This window comes from Phocoena phocoena, chromosome 11 (genome assembly GCF_963924675.1).
Source record: "Phocoena phocoena chromosome 11, mPhoPho1.1, whole genome shotgun sequence".
In the NCBI taxonomy this organism is placed as follows: domain Eukaryota; kingdom Metazoa; phylum Chordata; class Mammalia; order Artiodactyla; family Phocoenidae; genus Phocoena; species Phocoena phocoena.
This window is the reverse complement of record NC_089229.1, coordinates 25,713,635-25,734,837: the sequence shown is the minus strand read 5'-3', so window position 1 is coordinate 25,734,837 and position 21,203 is coordinate 25,713,635. Positions and strand designations below refer to the sequence as shown.

At 38.5% G+C, this 21,203-nt stretch overlaps 1 protein-coding gene across 1 annotated transcript in view; it reads right to left on the bottom strand.

Annotated features, from left to right (window-relative positions):
* Nucleotides 1–322: 322 nt before the first annotated feature.
* Nucleotides 323–21,203, bottom strand: part of FGD6 (FYVE, RhoGEF and PH domain containing 6) — a 105,059-nt gene continuing 84,178 nt past the window's right edge. The window contains exons 12-21 of the mRNA XM_065887413.1: nt 20,428–20,496; nt 19,808–19,891; nt 18,910–18,989; nt 12,853–12,955; nt 12,222–12,368; nt 11,285–11,387; nt 9,427–9,554; nt 3,275–3,403; nt 2,496–2,644; nt 323–359 (exon numbers count right to left, since the gene is read on the bottom strand). Of these exons, the coding sequence (XP_065743485.1) occupies nt 323–359; nt 2,496–2,644; nt 3,275–3,403; nt 9,427–9,554; nt 11,285–11,387; nt 12,222–12,368; nt 12,853–12,955; nt 18,910–18,989; nt 19,808–19,891; nt 20,428–20,496 (1,029 nt within the window). The remainder of the gene's footprint in view (nt 360–2,495; nt 2,645–3,274; nt 3,404–9,426; nt 9,555–11,284; nt 11,388–12,221; nt 12,369–12,852; nt 12,956–18,909; nt 18,990–19,807; nt 19,892–20,427; nt 20,497–21,203) is intronic.

The following is a 21,203-nucleotide window of genomic DNA, read 5'->3' as shown; positions in this document are numbered from 1 at the left end:
ATGTTACAAAGTAACACTGTAAAACACACTGAGAAAACAGTATGGACTGTGTCACAAACAGCTAGGTACTTTAGAATTCAGTGTGAGTCTCAGAAATAACTCTGACCATTAAGTAAACATCAAATTTTTAATAAATAACATACATGAAAAACAAACATTTTATAAAAATTACCTTATACCTAACAAAATAATTTCTTTGATGAAGATTTTGGTTGGATTTATCCTGGCAGTGTTCACTTATATAAAATTTTTGTACTGCATTTACTCTATTCTAATGAAATTCCACCCTTTTGGATTCACACAAGAGATGAAACAAATACAGCTACAATATTGTGCCTTCTTGAAATGCTTCTATCCACCTATAAGAGAAAGTTGTTAGATTTTAAAATACAATCATCCAATATATGTTAAGACAGTATAGATAATAGCTGTGCCTGTGGATCCAATTACTCTAACAGTATATTTAAGATCTTTCCTATAGCAAATGAGAATTCTGTATGTATAGAACTACCCTTTATTTGGTAATCTGGACCAAACTTTGGCCTGAAAAGTGCATCTCTTACTTCTTTCACTTTTTTGGCCACACCACACAGCTTGCAGGATCTCAGTTCCCCAACCAGGGATAGAGCCCAGGCCCTGACAGTGAAAGTGCCGAGTCCTAACCACTGGACCACCAGGGAATTCCTCTGCATCTCTTATTTCTTTGAAGCATGAGGAAGGGGCCATTTCATGTAAAGGCTTTATGAAGTTCTACTGATCCCATTTAATTGATTTTGGAAGTGGATATATCTGCAGAGGCCTTTATTTCAACCCCCTTTCTGCCTTTGGGAATACTAGCTCTGTCCCTGTCTCCTCATCTCTTAATTCTACCAACCAGAGACTCCTTGGGCATCTGTAGTCCAGACCTATTCTAATATTTTCAGTGAAAGGGTATCTAGCATCTAGTAGTCTACTCTCAGTTGATCTCAAGTTTGCATGCAATATAAAAGTGTCTCACTTTCATAGAAGTCTTTCTAAAATTCTTTTGCCTCAAAAGTTTTATTTGACAATATACACAGCTACAATTATTCAGAAGACACTCGGAGGTAGTTTCTTTGTACCTCCCCAGTAGTGTAATGGCTTATAAACTTACTATGAACACTTGAAATCATTCAATGTAGTTAGTAAAAGTAGCCCGTAGCAGATTTATCTCACATTTTAAGGATGGAATTTAAAAAAAAATTTTAAATGCAAAAGGCATACAAGTTATACCATAATAAAAAGGCTTTTTAAAAGTCAAAAGTTTCCATTAAAATTAACACATTTTAATATTCTATAATGTGCAAATACAGCAACGCATATGATATTAACCTAAAGAGAAATTTATAAATTAGCCTGTATTAATTCTAAATATCAAGTAAGCTGATACCCTTCACCCAACTGCATTTAGCTCTGTCTTGAAGGGCTTTCTATCTTGTCAACTTAATGACATAAAGATATATATTCAAAAGCTTATCAGCTTGATAATGAATTCAGGTAAAAATGATGAGAAATATAATATCCAACAGAATTTTAGGGCAATTACTATTTTATCCAAGTAACTATTTTTTAAAGAAAAAATAGTTGTGTCATAATTTTAAAATATTCTTCAGTACTCAAAAGTACCTGATTATTATTCAGGAACATATGTAATTCTGGTACATTAATTTTAACTACCTAAAGAAATGACAAGCCTGGCTTATTTAAAGTATTCTTTTTGATCTGCATGCACTTTTAAAGCCTATTGAGAAAACATGAGCACCTCTTAGTGAAAACAAAATGTATATTTTGTGAGGCCAAAATGAAAATCAAATGAAAGGGAGGCGAGCTGAATTGTTTTGTTCAGAAAGGACCTCAGTTTCACAGAGATATGCTTCTCTATGTTAAGCAATCTTATGACATCTAAATAAATATTCTTGTTGGAACTTTGAAGAGACTATTTCAGCCTTTTCCACCTAAAATGATATCCATTTCTTTCTACTCAGTCATTGGGAACAGCATGGGAGCCTCTTAATGTGTTTGACCTTTTCTCCAAAGGAGTAAGTCAGCAAGCAGCTGTTTAAACCCCTGCTGTTCCATGGCACAATTGAATCATTGGATTGCCAAAGTCCCAGAATGTTTCAAGAGAAGATTCTTAACCTCATTGGAGGAGAGGTCAAATAACCTCAGCTTCCCTTCCTTTCAGCAGAGGAGAATCATGCTGCTTCCTTGAAGGTCATGTGTACACAAAATATTTTGGACAGAACTACCTATTTTCTTTCCCTCTCTGCCTCCTGAAAATATTCCAGATACTCTTGCCTGTCTTTAAAACAATTCTAAAGAGTTTGAATAATACGTTAAATTCTTTCTAAATTGTATGTCTGATTTAAATTCTTCGTTGTTTCCATGCATGGAAGTAGGTTATTTTTAAAATCAATCAGTTAAAGTAACAACTTGAAATCTAATGTATGAAAGAAAAATATGTCTAAATTACTTACTTCTGAGCCGAGTGAGCATCATCTGCTTTGAATACATAAAATAACATGTTTTTGTGCAGTAACTGAAACACTCTCGACTCTGAATTCTCATCTTTGACTTGAGTGACAGTGAATCCTAGTAAAGGTTGACTCTCCAAAGCTGCCACATCCTAAATTTACAAAGACACAAAAGGAGATGGGTTTCTAAATTGATACAAAATTCAGATCTGCAAACTCTTGATCTATATAACTCTAACTTAATTTCAAATACATATATATAAAACAATGGTAATTCTAGCAACTTATTCACCTTTCATTTACTCAACGATATTTATTGGGACATCCCTGCCCCACCTGCACCATGAGCCAGGCACTATGCCAGACAGTTTTCAGCGTGTTCATATCCACTGAATTTCACATTATTTCTCTACAACCACAGGAGGTAAGTAATTATATTACTTTCATTTTATGGATGTAGAAAATGTAGCTCAGAAAGGTGATATACCCCAGTCCCACCGAACCTCTGCCTTTAGTGAAGTAGTCAGTAGTCACATGACACTCCCCAAACTTACATTTTAACACTACGGAAAAGTCCTAACATTTCTGAGTAAGAGCTCTTTAGATACAAAACAAGGACACTGTTCATGTCAAAAATAATAGCAACATCTCCCCCCTCCCAAAGCAAAGTAAAACAAAAAACAGAGACAAAACAAATAAATTAGGTAAACACTGTAATTATTTCCAGGTAGCATTATAAAACAAGACCCTCAAATTATTCATGTTTAGATTTCAGATCTTACCTCACTTGCAGCATACGTATATAGCACTTTATTTTTTATGACAAACCACAAGTGTTTCCAAGGTTTTTTATTGCCCTTTGATCTGTACAAGTAGCCACTCATAGAAGAATCTTCTGTGTTCGCTGATACCTAGGTAAGCAAACCCCACACACAGTTTAATAGTTTTCATACAAAAACAAAATTTAAAATCACAAAATTGCTTTTGATCACTGGTGCTGAAAGCAATAACCATAATAAGAATATCATGTTTCAGAATGAAATTGTTTATTTTCAAAATCTGCTACTGTACAAATTGAATACTGCCATGCCATGAGCATAAAATCCTTCCTTTTAGAAGCAATTCCAGAATTTTACCTGGTTTAACTGTGCTTGCATGTATGTGTTTCTTTGCGGGTTCACCTGTATTTTCTCGGTTGCCAGAAGATGAATAATAATTCCACATGTCAAAAATGCCTTTTATTTTTATTTAAGATCCATCCACTTTATTTTTTAACATCTTTATTGGGGTATAATTGCTTTAGAGTATTTTTTTGTTTTTGCAGTACGCGGGCCTCTCACTGTTGTGGCCTCTCCCGTCGCAGAGCACAGGCTCTGGACACGCAGGCTCAGCAGCCATGGTTCACGGGCCCAGCCGCTCCACGGCATGTGGGATCTTCCCGGACCGGGGCACGAACCCATGTCCCCTGCATCGGCAGGCAGACTCTCAACCACTGCGCCACCAGGGAAGCCCCGCGTTACAGTATTGTGTTAAGTTTCTGCTGTACAACAAAGTGAATCAGCTATACATATACATATATCCCCATATCTCCTCCCTCTTGCATCTCCCTCCCACCCTCCCTATCCCACCCCTCTAAGTGGTCACAAAGCACTGAGCTGATCTTGCTGTGCTATGTGGCTGCTTCCTACTAGCTATATATTTTACATTTGGTAGTGTATATATGTCCATGCCACTCTCTCACTTCGCCCCAGCTTACCCTTCCCACTCCCCATGTCCTCAAGTCCATTCTCTATGTCTGCGTCTTCATTCCTCTGCTGCCCCTAGGTTCATCATAACCTTTTTTTTTTAGATTCCATATATATGTGTTAGCATACGGCATTTGTTTTTCTCTTTCTGACTTACTTCACTCTGTATGACAGACTCTAGGTCCATCCACCTCAGTACAAATAATTTCGTTTCTTTTTATGGCTGAGAAATATTCCATTGTATATATGTGCCACTTCCATGTCCTGGCTATTGTAAATAGAGCTGCAATGAACATTGTGGTACATGACTCTTTCTGAATTATGGTTTTCTCAGGGTATATGCCCAGTAGTGGGATTGCTGGGTCATATGGTAGTTCTATTTTTAGTTTTTTAAGGAACCTCCATACTGTTCTCCATAGTGGCTATATCAATTTACATTCCCACCAACAGTGCAAGAGGGTTCCCTTTTCTCCACACCCACTCCAGAAAAATGCCTTTTTAAAGTCGTATTTTGGGACAGTATATATTGTTTATTGCTCCTCTTATTTTGGGTGTTAGGGAAAATTACTTAAACCTTTAACTCAGTTTCTGAAATAACTTTCTGGATTTCTAAAAACTTTATCAATAAATAGAAAATTCTTTTTTTTTGGCCATGCCTGCATGGCTTGCGGGATCTTAGTTTCCTGACCAGGGATCCAACCCGGGCCCTGGCAGTGAAAGCAGAGAGTCCTAACCACTGGACCACCAGGGAATTCCCAGAAAATTCTATTATTAATGGTGATTTAAAAAAAAAAAAAAAATTATTTATTTATTTATTATTTTTGGCTGTGTTGGGTCTTATTGCGGCACGCAGGATCTTTCGTTGCCGCATGAGGGCTCTTCATTGCAGCACTCAGGCTTCTCTCTAGTTGTGGCTCTTGGGCTCCAGAGCATGTGGGCTCTGTAGTTGTGGCACGCGGGCTTAGTTGCCCCGCGACGTGTGCGATCTTTGTTCCCTGACCAGGGATCGAACCCAAGTCCCCTGTATTGGAAGGCAAATTCTTAACCACTGGAGCACGAGAGATGTCCCTTAATGGTGATTTTAAAGATCAGTTTCTGCTCCCCAAATTTTGGTCTAAAAGAAAAGAAGCTTGTTTTGCTTCATAAAAGGCTGAAAGTGTTTCAGTCTCTAGGTAAAAGACACTAAGCCTTCAGTGATTATAATATGGCAGTTGAAACTTTTCTCTTTTTAAATATAGGAAAAATAGAGATATAAAAGCCAAGTTTAGGAACTGCCTTATTGGTGGTATGGTGAGCAGACTCCCAAGGTGGCTTCCCACTGAGAATCAGGCTGTTGTAGCATCTCCTCCCCTCCAGTGTGGGCAGGACCTGTGACTGCTCCTAACCAACAAAATATGGTGAAGGTGATGCGCTATCACTCCCATGATTATATACATTACATAAGACTCCATCTTGCTAGCAGACTGGCTCTAGAGACTTTCTACCATGCTGGCTTTGAAGAAGTAAGCAGACATGTGGGGAGGCCCACGTGGCAAGGAGCTCAGGGCAGCGCCTAAGGGCAGGGTAGATCTTTCCCTAGTCAGCCTCCAGATGAGAACTCGACACTGGCCAACACCTTGACTGCCGCCCTAAAGAGATCCCATCTAAGCTCCTGAGATAATAAATGTGTGTTGTTTTAAGCCACTACATTTGTGGTAATTTGGTACAAAGCAATAGAAAGACTAATAGAGATGGGGGTCTATGAATTTTAAAGTATATCTTTAATCATGTAGTAATTGTATTAATTTCTTATACATTTCATAAAAAGGATGATATATTGTTTAGTGGAAAATTTATTTATTTATTGGCCATGCCGGGTGGCATGCGGCATCTTAGTTCCCTGACCAGGGATCGAACCCGTGCCCCCTGCATTGGGAGCGTGGAGTCTTAACCACTGGACTGCCAGAGAAGTCCCAAGTGGAAAATTTATACCTAATGTTAAATTAGAAATATCTCTCAAGTGCAAGTAAATTTGTATACAGAAATAACATCCCTGTATAGAACTACTAAGTAATTAAAAAAACTAAAATGTTTACATTCAAAGGAGTTTTCTCTTAAAATGTAGTCACATTGGGATACCCACTATGTACTTATGTTAAGTGTTACTATCATTGCCCAAAATATTTTGTACATTACTCTTTTGGAATATTTTACAATTAATTTATTAGCCATAAAAGATTAATCCCAATACTAAATAGTCATACATAGTCCTCTATTATCTTTTTAAAAGCAAAATTGGTGTTAACCAGCTTAATCACCTAATTGATTCACAAAACTTTCCTTCTAATGATTTATTTAAGAAATAAATGGGTTTCCCTGGTGGTGCAGTGGTTAAGAATCTGGCTGCCAATGCAGGGGACACGGTTTTGAGCGCTGGTCCGGGAAGATCCCACATGCCGCAGAGCAACTAAGCCCGTGCGCCACAACTACTGAGCCTGTGCTCTAAAGCCCACGAGCCGCAGATCAACTAAGCCCGTGCGCCACAACTACTGAGCCTGTGCTCTAAAGCCCACGAGCCACAATTAGTTAGCCCATGAGCCACAACTACTGAAGCCCGTGTGCCTAGAGCCCGTGTTCTGCAACAATAGAAGCCACCGCTATGAGAAGCCCACACACCGCACCAAAGAGTAGCCCCCGCTTGCAGCAACTAGAGAAAGCCATGCACAGCAACGAAGAACCAAAGCAGCCAAAAATAAATAAATAAATTAATAAATTAAATAAATAAATAAATAAATAAATTTTTAAAAATAAAAATAAAAAATAAATGAAATCCAACTCAAGAGACGCAGCCCGCCATTACTGAGGGTGCTGAGGCTCTGAATGTATGTAATTCTAAAAAAGAGGAATTTCTAAAAATGTACTGAACATCACTAGAATAAGAACACAACTTCCTAATTCCTCAAAAAGTTAAACATAGAATTACTGTATGATCAAGCAATTTCCCTCCTAGGTATATAACCAAGACAAATGGAAACAAATGGAAACATAAGTCCACATGGAAATCTGCACACAAATGTTTATAGGAGCATTATTCACAATAGCCAAAAGGTGGAAACAACCCAAGTGTCCATCAATCGATGAATGGCTAAGTTGTAGTACATACATAAAAAGGAGTACTATGGAGACATGAAAAGAAACAAAGTGCTGGGCTTCCCTGGTGGCGCAGTGGTTGAGAGTCCGCCTGCCGAGGCAGGGGACACAGGTTCGTGCCCCGGTCCGGGAAGATCCCACATGCCGCGAAGCGGCTGGGCCCGTGAGCCATGGCCGCTGAGCCTGTGCATCCGGAGCCTGTGCTCTGCAACGGGAGAGGCCACAACAGTGAGAGGCCCGTGTACCGTAAAAAAAAAAAAGAAACAAAGTGCTGATACATGCTATAACTTAGATGAACCTCAAAAACATTGTGCTAAGTGAAAGAAGCCAGACACAAGGGTCATATATTGCATGACTCCTTTTATATGATAGATCCAAAATAGGCAAATACATAGAGCAGATCCATGGTTGCCAGGGGTTGGAGGGAGGGGGTAGTGGGGACTGATTACTTAGCAGACACAGGGTATTCTTATGAGGTGATGAAAAAGTTTTGAAACTGGAGCAATATGGCAGTTACACATCACTGTGAATACACCAAATACTACTGAAGTGTATATTTTAAAATGGTTAATTATATGTTATGTGAATTTCACCTCAGTTTTTTAAAAAAAGACAAAAAATACAGCTTTCTGAGGAGACTACTTTGACTTTTATAGCACTTAACTGGATAAATTTCCCCATGTGACCACAAAGGAGCAAGGCAATGGCCCTCAAACTTTAGTACACATATATCTGAATCACCAAGAATGCTGGTTAAAGTTTCTGATTGTGGGTGGGCCCAGGAATCTGCATTTCTATAAGTTCCCAGGCGGTGCTGCTGCCGATCTGGAGGATGCTTTGAGAACCAGTGGAGCCAAGGGAGAAATGGCTGCAGCCAGGAAGGCCTGTTTGTGTGGCTGGGTGAAAAGATGTACAAAAAAGGATTGGAATTAGGTTGAGTCTAGTCTACAGACCATAACGAGTTTTGGTAGCCAGTGCTGTGGAGTTTCGACTAAAGAGGGGAGCACAGGTAAGAATTATATTTATAAAATGTGACATCAGCATGGAGAGGTGAAAAATTACAGAGAACTTAACATTAATTTGGTTGGTTAAGAACCTTGAGGTTTTTGAATGTACATTTAGATTCAGGAACTGTGTGATGGAAGAAATACAGTTCAGGGGTATTCACTCAGTTGGCTTACCCAGTTCCACATGAAACTTGGCAAATGGAACTGTATGTAAGTCCTATTTTTACTATATCATGAGATTGGCTATAAATCACTTCCTAGTGTTTCAATGGCCATGATGAAATACACTCAACTTTACATGAGAAACATGATCCTGGTCAAATTTTTAGAGCTGTTTGCTCTTCCATGATAGAAGACCTCCACAGCAACCAAGCAAGAGAACAGAATTTAAAACTACTCTCCTGGCCACAAAACTAGCATGGGTAGAACTAATTAATAAAAATCAAAATAGGAGTGACCAGAAAGGCAGGACTGTCTGAATTCTTGACACTGGCTGACTGAACACCTGAATTTGAGGAACTGGGATAGGATGTCATTGATGCCTGTGGATTTACTCCAGTGGCAGGTCTAACTCTGTAGTCTATTATCACTTAAATTTTTTTCTTTTAAGTTAAAGGAAGAACAACATACTATCAGTGATATCAGCTGTATATAACCAACTAACGCCTATAAAAAACAAGCCATGCAGATGAGTAAATGCTAATAAAATGCCCCAAATATTCTATAGACTTCTTCCCTCTCCTCAAAGGAGAAAGGAAGGGGTCTCCTCAAAGTAATTTTAAAAATTCACACGTGTCCAAGTTATCTTTCCTTTCTATCATTTTGCTATAAAATGTTCTCCAAACCTTTCAACAGGCATTTTCTAAATGACTCAGGTCATAAGGGAGATCAAGCAAGATAGTGAGGCCTCAACCACATCCATCACCAGTATTAAAATGCATGTCTTAATAGTGGTGGGAAATGACGTCTTCCTTTATGAAAGAAAAATAGTGTATTATAAGTGTATGAATAATTCAGCCTCTATCAGGTTGCAAGTCTAATGGAAACACTTACTTCTTTGAGAGCAGCTGGGATTTTTTTCTGTTTCCTCCCTGATGGAATACTATGTAAGACTGATGATAAGGTGCTTGAAGGAGATTTGTGATTTCCAGGAGATCCAATCTTAGGAGAGTGCTGGTGATCTAAAACAAATCAGGTACACTTATATAACCAATGGTAAGCATTCTGCAATTCAATTTAATCCAAATCAATAAACGTTGTTGCATAAATATCCATGGAAGGATACTTAAGAAACTTATGACACTTCCCCAGGCTGGAATTTGAGTGGGAGGAAGACTTCCCACTGTCTATGATTTTATACTTTTTCAACTGCAAGCCATATGAACGGATTGACCTTTTGTGCCTTAAGAATTCTGAAACATGTTTATGTACTACCAACTTTAAAAAAAATTGAAAAAATTTCCCTCCTGACTTTAAAAAAACCCAAACTGACAACATCATTTAGTATATAGATACATGACCAAATAATATTACAATGAACAAAATGCTAGAAAAGGGACTATAAGAAAAGATGAGGAGTAATTAATTTTCACTGCAGAGGTTCAAGGAAAGCTGGGAAAAGAGAGAGTTTTGAGTTAGCATTAAGGTATAAGTAGGAGTTTGCCAAGCTAAAAAGCGGAGGAAGAACACTCCATGAAGACAAGCCAGCATAAGCAAAAGCACACAGATATGAAATTAGTTCATCTATTTGGAGGTGAGGCTGGGGAAAAAATGGCTGGTTCTAAGGACTGTCTTTTAGGCAGTAGGAAATCAAAGAAAGGCCTTTTGGGCTGGGAAGTAACACGAGCAGACTGAATTTAGAAAAATAAATCTGGCAGTAGGAAAGAGGAAGGATTTGCAGCAGAAAAACCTGTTAAGAAATTAGGACAGTAGTCCACATGAAAGATAATGAAGGCTTTGTTAAGGCTGAGGTGGATAAATAATTCAAGAGCAAGACAGGTTTTTCAAACATAAATTTGACAAGATTTACTGACCAAATGGGTGTGTGTGATGAGGGAGGAGTATTCAAAAATGAATTTTGAATGTTTGAGCCTATATTATATACCCAGAGAACAAAGGGAGGAACATAAGGGTGGCAAAAGATTAGAGGAACGTGTCTTTTTGGAAAATGTATACAGATAATAACAAACGATTCCTCTTATAAATATATGGATTCTGAAATGGCATGTCATCTAGTTATATTCATTTAGATATTCTCATTGATGATGAAAAGCTATTCTTCATCAACATGAAGGATAATCTTTTAAAAATTTAGATCCTTTAAGTTTCAGGATCTCGTCCCAAAATATAGACCTGAACTGCATTCACCTTAACTGTAGGGATGGATACTTGCAAATAACGAACAGGCAGATTTGATTTATCATTTTGTAGTTGGCGAAAAGCTGCACATTTAGATGTAAAATGAAACCTCACGACATCAGTCCAAGTGATTAGAATAAGGCTAACAAAGTGCCACCTAGTATGTTTCCATAGAGAATTACTTTACTAATAGATAAAAATGATTTGTAATGAGCACACAGTTGTGAAACTAGAAACCTGAAAATTATTTGGAAGTTAAAGTTCCCCTGTAACTACTCCAAGCATTTTATCCTGTGATTACATTTCTACAATCAGGATCCTCAGCAAAACCGTTTTCAGAGTAAAACTAAGTTTCAGTCCAACCTTCCTTGGAATTACCACAAAATATGAGTTAAGAAAGCTTCACTAAGTTAAGAAAGCAAGATACTTAATATTTTGAGAGAAGTATCACCAATCATGTTGCTAATGTGCCTAAGATGATTCTTTCAGAAGGTTGTCTGAAAGTGTCTGGGGAATAATGGAATTTTCAATTAAATCTTTACTTATATATTACCTAATTTCTGCAGTTCTTGGAAACAATGTTCACATACTCTTGCTGGTTGATTTTTCAGGTAATCTAATCCATATTTATTTGATGAACAAGCTTGGCATACGATCTGAAAACACATTGGAATTATTTCATTTAGAATAACCTTTGTATCTAAACCATCAGTTATGTTGCAATTTATAGTTCTGTCTAGTTTTCAAAACCTTTTCATAGTCACTGAGTCTGAATAAAAATTCAGTGGAGCTCAGGCATGTAGGGAACTCACACACAATACCACACTTGAAGAGGCCACAGATTACTACTGAGTGCTTACTACAGATAATAATATACTAAAGGAGTTAACATGTGCGAAATGTTTAGAATAGTGCCCGGTGCGTAGTAAGTCCTGTGTTAGCTGTATTTATCATCTTCGTCATCATCGTCATTGTCATCGTCACTGCTGCAACTATGAACACCTCTGCTGTGCCTCTTCCCAGTGTCTGGCCCAAATTAAATGCTGTCTAAATAAGACCCATTAAATCTTTATAGTAACTCTCTGATGTCATCGTTACGATGCTCATTTTACTAATAACATCACGAAGACTCAGAAACATCACTAGTGATAACTTCAACACTGAAAGTTTCCTCCTACTAAGAACTTAGTGTTTAGATAAATGCAGTTTCAATAATTATCTGTAAATGTGAGCATCTATTTAATTTGAATTTATTAGTTTTTTAAAAAATGAACATGATCTATTATTGACATTCTGAAGTAATCTTGGGCTAGGAAGAGCTAAGTTCCCTAATAAGATTGCCTTGTGCCTAAATATGTAGAGGAGATACCACCTACGATTCAGTGTCTCCCCCGACTCCCAATGGTTTACAAGGAGAAACATGCTTCTTCGTTATGTACAGCTTAGAGCTATTGAAAATCACAAGGGAGGTGAGTGTGATCCTCTCTAACCTTTCCACAGGCCCGACAGTGATGTCGTCTCCAGGTCAGAGTAAATTCACTTGTGCAGATCATACACATTGTAGCTCTGGTATCAGGAATCCAGATGGGAGCCTTGGATCCAAGAGGACTAACTTCGTCTTTATTTTCTGAGTCGGCCTGTGGAAGAACGACTTCTGATTATCTCTATGCACACTGCCTGCTACAGCATCAAGCCTTTCTATTTGGACTGGCAGCTCACAATGCTGATGGTATCATTAAGGATGTGGATGAAACATGAGCTATCATATTTTTCATGTTATTAGGATATTAAGATTAGCTACATTCCAACAATCCTCTAGTGCAAAATTAACTTTAAAAGATGCCTGAGGTAGTGCAATAACAGCCAATTAGTTTCTTCCTTAAACTATATTGTATTTTCTACAGTGAGGTTTTATAACTAGAAAAAATATGAATGCACTATATGCTATCATAGACTTGTAGTTAGACATTAACAGAATGAATATTTAGCTCTGAAATTACGCACACACCTCCAATCCTTCTGTGAAACACATGTTGCTTTTCTAAACGCCTGGGAAAAGTTTCTTGAGGGTAAAAACTATTTGAAATGCACTGCAAAAACATAAGAAGGAAAAGACAATACCTCATCAAGACTCCTACTGGGACAGAATGTGATTCTTTTCTTGGCATACTCTTCTATTGACCTGGAAATTGCTTCTAGCCATTCATCCCTTTCTGGGGCAGAACTGTTGGGGGCAAAAGAAAGTTCTATCAACCAGATGTCAGCTTTTATTCTTTGCCTTTTTCTTACGCCTTTTCCTTCTGCCATGGCAACAGATTCCACCACCCTCCAACAATGCTAGTCACAGGCAACAACTCTGAGGTTTACGTGCACAAATAATCAGAGCAGGCATTAGAGAACACACGGCATTTTAGCAAACACAATGCTTTTTTTCTTTCCAAAAATACCGCTTTCTACTGAATGGCTTTTGAAGTCTCCTAAATTTGGAGGTATTTTTGTTTGGTTTAAGGGCTATTCATGCAATTAATAGTTATGATTATTTATATAACCAAGGAGTTTCCTGAGATATAATCCTAGAATTTAAAAATATTCCAAGAAATCAAGTTTCAAATCCAAATTTACAGCACAGAATACTAAATATTTTTAGGTTACTAAATATTCTAGAAAGGGCACTGGAGTAAAGGAAACATATTTTTGGTGTCATAAATAGATGTTGAAGGAGTGGTTAATAAGGGAAATAGCCTTCAGTGGTTGTTAGGGTTCCTCTACCTATTCGGCCCATCACATTTTCTGTTCTTAACCCTCAGTTCATCAGGAGCTATGCGACTCGAATGTAGATGGAAATGGGCGGAATAGGGGGAAAGCCTGCTCAGAAAAACACATTCTTTTTCTCTGTTTTTGCAACCACACCTCCCTCTAAAAACAATTCTATGGTAACTCAGAATCATCACTGGTATCGCCCATTTTGTTTTGCATACTCAAGAGGGAGAGGCACATTTTAGGTATTGTGTGTGTATTGTGTGTGTATGTGTGTGTGTTTGTAGAGAGACAGAATTTAATAATAAATTTAAATCTCTATCATGATAAAACCCATCATAATAATGGGAATGTGATTATATAAGAAAATGTACACTTTCCTTTTTTTAAGAGAAGCATATGCTAAAGTAGGTAGGAGTAAAATGACCTGATATTTGCAATTTGTTTTGAAGTACTTTAGAAAACAGGAAAATTTGTGGCAGAATCTTGGTAATTTTTGAGTCTGGGTGACTGAATATGCAGTTTCATTGTATTATTCACTCTAATTTTAAGTATATTTTAACTTTGAAATAATGACTCTAAAATGAAAAATTCCATCACAAAAAATGATACAAATAGGCCTATTTTGATGAATCCAGAGCAGGTCAAGGAGCTAACTTTAAAAACCACTCACCTTCCCCACAATAATCATTCTCAGAAATGTATCTTCCTACTAAATGGCTTCAGTGCCTTTTAGAAAATGCACTCATATGGATGTTAAAAGGAAGATATCCAGTTTACAAATAATATTTTAAAAGTAGTATATTTCTCAAAGTTTCATTATATACCAAAACCAAAATAAAATGGAACAGCCCCTCTCTCTCTAAACCAAACAAAACCTGCCTCAGTTACCTCTACTATTCTATCATCGCTGCCCCAACTAGCTGCCACTGATTTAACATTTACTACGTATCAGCCAACTATGCTGAATGCTTTCTTTGCAAATATCATCACTTCTCATCCTCAGAGGTACCCCATGGAATATACATTGGATCTTACACCCCATTCCCCCAATCCCAACGTCACACACCATCACCATTTACAGAAAAGCCATGTGAGGATCTGAACTGTTAGATAATTTGCTTTAGATAACAGGCTCTCTACTAAATGGTGACTTGGTATCAGATCCAAGTGTGGCTAAGGATGGAACCCTTCACCACCATGTCACCTCTGGCCTCTGTTCCTGTTCTCTGAAGGACTACGCTATGAGAACACAGGCTCAGGTTCCAAGTAAACATTCATAAAATATTACTGTCTCCCCTGCCCTCTCTCCCTCCCCAACTTTTCACTGGAAAAAGTAACAGAAAGTCAAGAGGCAGATGGCTAATTTGAGGATTGCCGTCTGATTTTTCTGGAGCCCTGGGAGCACGTGGAATGTGACTTGACTGTGCAAATCATGTCACATATGCTGTTCTTTCATTTAATCATTCCTGGCTCTCTCTTGTGTGGGGTTCTGCCAAAACAATGTTTATCAGCTGATAACACATTTCTCATAGACCACACACACTTGCCTACAGCATCGAGTGGAGACGTTCTAGCTCTGCCTTTGTGACATGGCTAGGAGAAGAATCAGCATCTTCCCCACAGAAAAACACAGTTAAGCCAAGTATTCTTTTCTTTATGGAATGTGGACATTACCAGATAGCAAATTTGCATTAAACAAGCACCATTTCCCCAATGAATGGAAATAATTTCTAAGGGAAAAACTCTCCAACAGAAGAGATTTCTGGTGTGTTAGACCTTGCCACACTATTTACTTTTTGTGTTAACTGTGGGATGCAACTCTGAGGTCCAAAGGCCACATCACTTCAGTTTATTTGAGTAACATTTACTGGGAGCCTTCTATGGGCCAGGTACTACGCCATGAACTGGGCACACAAAGTACACTTCACTTGGAAGGGCTCACATCTAATTGACGTGAGACATAAAGTCAGGTAAAAATTACCGTATGATATAATAAATGTAAGATAGATAAGTGACATAGAAGTAGTTAATTACCTTATTTGGGTAGCAGGGAAGGCTTTGCAGAGGTGATGACTAAGGTACTATTGGGACAACTACAGGTGTTTGACAGGGAACTCTGCGGTCTCCCTGTGCACCCTCAGCCAGTCTCCTAGCTTCGGTCATCATCTCGAGGCTGATGACTCCTCAGGATATGCCTCTAGTCTAGTCTTCCTTCTGACATCCAGCTCCTGACATCAACTGCCTCCTTGATGACCCCATCTTGATGATTTATAGGCACCACACATTCAATATGCACATCTGAACCTAAATTCCTGATTTTTCTCCTAAAGCTGCGCCTTTCCCAGTTTTCCTTATCACAGCAATCCAATACGCTGTACAGGCTGGAGACTCACTTCTTCTGCCTCTCTCTGTCCCATTACTCGTCTCCTTCAGTTCCCCTCCCAAACCATCCTCCACAGAGCAACCAGATATTCTTTTTAAAAATGCCAAAATGATCACATCATTCCCTTGTAGAAACCTTTCAGTGGTTTCCTGTGGCTCTTAGGCTAAAGACCAAAATCCACAAGACAGTTCTGCATAATCTTTCTCCCTGGCCCTCCAGGTTTATCTTGGGTCACTCTCCCTCTCATTTGCTATGTTCATGACACACTGGCCTTTTAGTTCTTTGAATACACCATGTCCTTTTCCACCTCAGGGCCTTTGTACACACTGTTCCTAATGGCCAGGAGCCTCCTCCTTTTCTCTCTGCCTAGCTATCCAACACCTACTTATCCTTCTTAACTCAATAGACACAGGACTTTAGGGAAGCTACCCCTAACTGCCCTTTTTCCACCAAATCGAATTTAAGATCCCTTGTTTTACAGCCTCATAGCACCTGGTAGTTTCCCTGTATACTACTTAATCTCCCTGATAATTGACTGTGGTAATACTTGCTAAGTGTATGTCTTTGCTAATGGACTGTAACCTCAGGGAAGGAAAGGCCCTTTTCATTGTCCACTGTATCCTGATGCCTAGCAAAATGCCTGGCCCAGGGTAGACGCTCCATATTACTTCTTGAACAAAGGGATGCATTCTAGGTGGAGGTAGCCACCTGTGCAAGGAAGAAGGATGTGAAGTAGGCTGGCATGCATGGAGAATCATTAGCAGATCCATGCTGATGGAACATGCCATGCTTTGGTGGGGTTGGTGACACGGAGAGTGAATGGAGATCAGGCTGGTGAGGCAGATAGGAGCAAGATCACAAGAGGCCTCCATCCCTTTTTTACCTGTTACACAGTACCTCAGTGTGGTTGGGGGAATTCAGAAGGAGAGCCTGGCATATGGGTGGCATTTAGTATGTGTTTGTTCCCTTTCTTGCATGCCACCTTAACCCTCCTGTGGAAATTTACTTTTCTTTTATCAACAACTTTCCAGTTTTACCATTCTCCTGCATACCCCACATTCACTCCATCCTGATTGGCTCTACCTGATTGAACCATTTCTTACAGCTATAGCCCAGACATCACCATCTACAACCTCCTACCTGGTCTTCCAACTTCTACTCTAGTCTCTGGTGGTCTACTTCTACAAGGCAGAGAGTGTGTGCTTTTAAAAATAAAAATGAGGTCACACCAATTCTTAGCTTAAAACCTTTGGATGGTTTCCCATCATACTTAAAAATCCAATGATCTTACTAAGGTCTAGGAGGCCCATCTGAAAAAACACTTGACATCCAGATATTTACCTGATAGGCAACCAAAGAAAGAAAGATCAACCATCATTTCCTGAATTGTTTAATTTTTAATAAACAGAATTTTGTTTTTATAAAAGCCTATTTTAGTTAGAAAACTTAAGTGCAACTGAAAACTTAACTTCCCTATAGGCATGTCCTCTTCGGATCTTTGAAAATAACTCTTGATTTTAAGAACCAGGCTTAAAAAAAAAAAAAAAAAAAAAAAAAAGAACCAGGCATAAGTATTTGCCAAGAGCCTGATGTACAGGGACTTGATGTTCTTTGCACTTTTGTTCAAACTCAAGAAAGAAAGAAAAGGGTATAGTTCCAGGTGATCAAGCATTTACTTTTTTTTTTGGACGTATGGGATCCTCGTTCCATTACCAGGGATCAAACCCATGCCCCCTACAGTGGAAGTGCGAAGTCCTAACCACTGGGCCGCCAGGGAATTCCCCTACTTTCACTCTCTAAATACTGATCTGGAGGATGCTTCAGGTGCCCCCTCCCTTGATGGAACTCTGCTTGCTTTCGCTGGTAGCTGGGAAGCACTTGACAAACCCTGAATACAGGAATTTGTCTTCCCCTATCATCCTGAGATTTGGTGTCAGGCAGCAGTGGCCATTCCATTTCAGAAGAGTGACACGACCCAGGGAGATGCTCTTGCGGTCTGATTTGGGAAGTTAGCACATTTGGTCTGAGTCCTTGACATCCACAGACGTAGGCAATATCAGAATGGTTAAAAGCATGAATTTTAGTGTCAGATCCCCTGCTCTGCTACTTAACAGCTGGTTGGCTTTTTTCACCATAAAATGGGTATAATAGTAGTAACTTACCTTAAAAGGTTATTGTGAAGATTTGATGAATTAATACACAGAAAGTGCTTAGGACAGTAGTCCCTGGCACAAAGGAAGCGCTACATCAATGTCTGCTCTATTTTTATTATGTCAAAGGTGAGATCTGAGAGCCGCCCAGACGTGTTATGCAGGTTCAGTAATGGAGCAAGCTGTGGCTGTTGGCGGCTCTCCCTTCACCAGTCAAATCCTCCCACACACGCACTTCTACCACTCAGCCAAAACGGAATAATATGCGTGTATGAGTCACACAGCCCCAGGTTTCCTCAGTACTTGATTTACATTACGGTAATATATTTTGACTTACACATATGTCACTGTAGGTTCTGATTTGAGGCAATGTGGTATGTCATAATAACAACAGATTTAAAAGCAGAAAGTTTCTACCTGTATCCTGACTTTGCCAGCTATGCATCCTTAAGAAAGCAACTCAATTTTTCTGTAACTCAGTCTTCCTCCTTTTTATGACACCTACCTCAGTAGATTTGTTATGACCTCTGAATGCTACACGAACACTTCCTAGTAAACTATAAAGCACTAGATGTTTTAAAAAACATTACGTATCACTGTAAAATGACTTGAAATAACTACTTTAAAAAAATGATCAGCAAAGCACTTTTCGGCATTATTATTCCATTCAGAGGAACATTTTAGTCTTTGTACTTCTAGCACACTATTGCATCAGCTCTTAGACATCCCACCTACATGGTAAATCAAGAGTAAACTGCATGGTATTAGGAGAGAAAAGAAAGGGAAAAAAATAAGTTTACTAGTTAACCTAAATGTGAAAACTGCTGGAAAATGTTTGACTCCACAATACTGACAAATGTTCACCTATACATTTTTAAAATTTACCTGGCTGAGAGTATGAAGGAACGTTCTACACTTTCAATCTTTAGTTCATTCTGATATGCCTCTTGGGTGGGTTTTCTGACCTGGAAGAAAACAAAATGATTGAACAGACTCATCCAATTGAAAACCTCACTGCTGAAGCATAGCTAAAATTGCCCAATGCCCCCACTGCTGACAGCCACCCCCAGCCTTCATATCCAGCTTGATCTACCATCACTCTCCCTCATCTGCTCTGTGCTCCAGATGAATTTAAATACCCACATACATGAAGGCCCAACTTCCCCACCTTCAGGCCTTTGCTCACACTATTCCCTGTACCTAGAATGCCTTTCCCTACATCTCAGCGAGGCCAAATGTGACCAATTCTGTAAGGCTCTTGGCTCTTCCTCCAAAAAGACTTCCTCAAGTCTCCCTCTTCCTTACTACCACCAATCCCTCTACCATGTCCCACCAAAAGCTGCACGTTCTTTATTTTCTGAGCTCCCACAAACTTTAACTGTGCCTTTATAGTGATATGTATTACTATCTATTTTATAGGTATTGATATGCAGCATATTAGCTTCCCAACTAGTTGCTAAACTCCTGGAGGGATTGGAGTAGAGGTGGAGACAAAAGAATCATGCTTCAATTCATCTTTATATTTTTCACTAAACCGATAACACATTTTGTTTATAGTAGTTCTCAGTATAGTAGTTCTCAATATCCTATGACTCAATTAATGTATGAGGGAACAAATAACTACAAAAATGAATAAATGAACAGTAACACATGGAGAGAGAAGAGATAGGGATATGAGAAGATGATTATCTTAGGGCTTTTTCTCTAAATACATTTGGGTAAAAAAATATCTTCTGCCAAAAAAAAAAAATATATATATATATCTTCTAACAGATGCACAGACCTTCATTCCTGCCAATGAGAGCATGTTGTTCAGTTTGTACATCCCAGACTGCACTGGTGTTGTATACAACAGAGCATCATTAAACTGAAAGTAGAAACATTTCATAGGACAAAGTAAAGCAACAAATTTCAGCTACAAAGATATTGGTAAGATACAGGAATAAAGGAACAATATTACCTCTTTATTTAAAACTCTGAATATAATACTTATATTCTGCTTATAAAACCAGAACCACCTAGAATGTTCTATTAGAATATTACTAGAAGGCAACTTCTAGAAAATGGGCTTTCTTTCCAAATTCTGTAACAGATTTAATGTTTTCTGAATTCTAAACCCCACCTAAGGTATTATAATCTGCCAAAACAAATCACTGATTGAATCAATTTTTCCAAATCAGAGATGAAATAAACTAAATTCAAAAAGGAAGTGAATTTCTAGTTATGTATCATACAAGACTTTGTTTCCTATACTTGACATGCAAACAAGCAATCCAGCCAGTCAAAGATCCTACTAAAACAGCTGTCTGAATGTGCCAATCTTATCTGTCCTGAACAACCGTCTCCTTTCATTAAGCAATTATCCCTGCCTCGGGCTCAGCAGAAACACACGTGGCCACTTACCAGGAAAAACATTCGGGGCTGCATGACTTTCCGAGATAGCTTCATCAGAATTCCTTCTTTGAGAAAAACCTGATTCATCCAAACAAACATCCATTTAGTACCCTCCCAACACAACTACAATATACATATACATGTAATTTCCTTTTCGACCTTCGTTCCCCAGAATTATTTTGTGTGGAGGCTGGGCAGACATAGTTTCCTTGTTACTTTTTACAGCCATGGCTTCTTTTTAAACCCTGTAAGTCATTTAGGAATTGGATAAGCCAGCAGAGTTTCATAACTCCAATACTGAGCCCGGGGTACCATATGGTTTGAAAAGTAATTGACTGCGTGTGTACTTGATCTTGAGGCATAGCCAACATCCTGACAATTGCACTTTGTAATTTCCCTGAATTCATTCCCTCAGTCACTTTTGTGCTCTATGAAGAACATCAAAATACCAATTTTCTCCCTCCCCTCATAATCTTCTCTTACATTAAAGATTTTAATTGAAATTGTCTTTAAAGCTGTGTGAGGTCAGCTAGTATTACACAACAAAATGATCCTATTTGATCAGATACTCTGTGGGGTCCCTTGCCGTTCTCCTAATTGAATTGGACTTCTTGTCACAATGACTTAAATCATGAATGTTTTGAAAGGATAGAATGAACTTAGTTGATCCAGATTGGGTCACTGAAGAGTAACAATAACAAATAACCTATTTTCATAACTCAAATGAAAATAGCTACAAACGGTGCCTAAATCCATTGTATTAAGTTTGCAAAATGCAGTCTAAA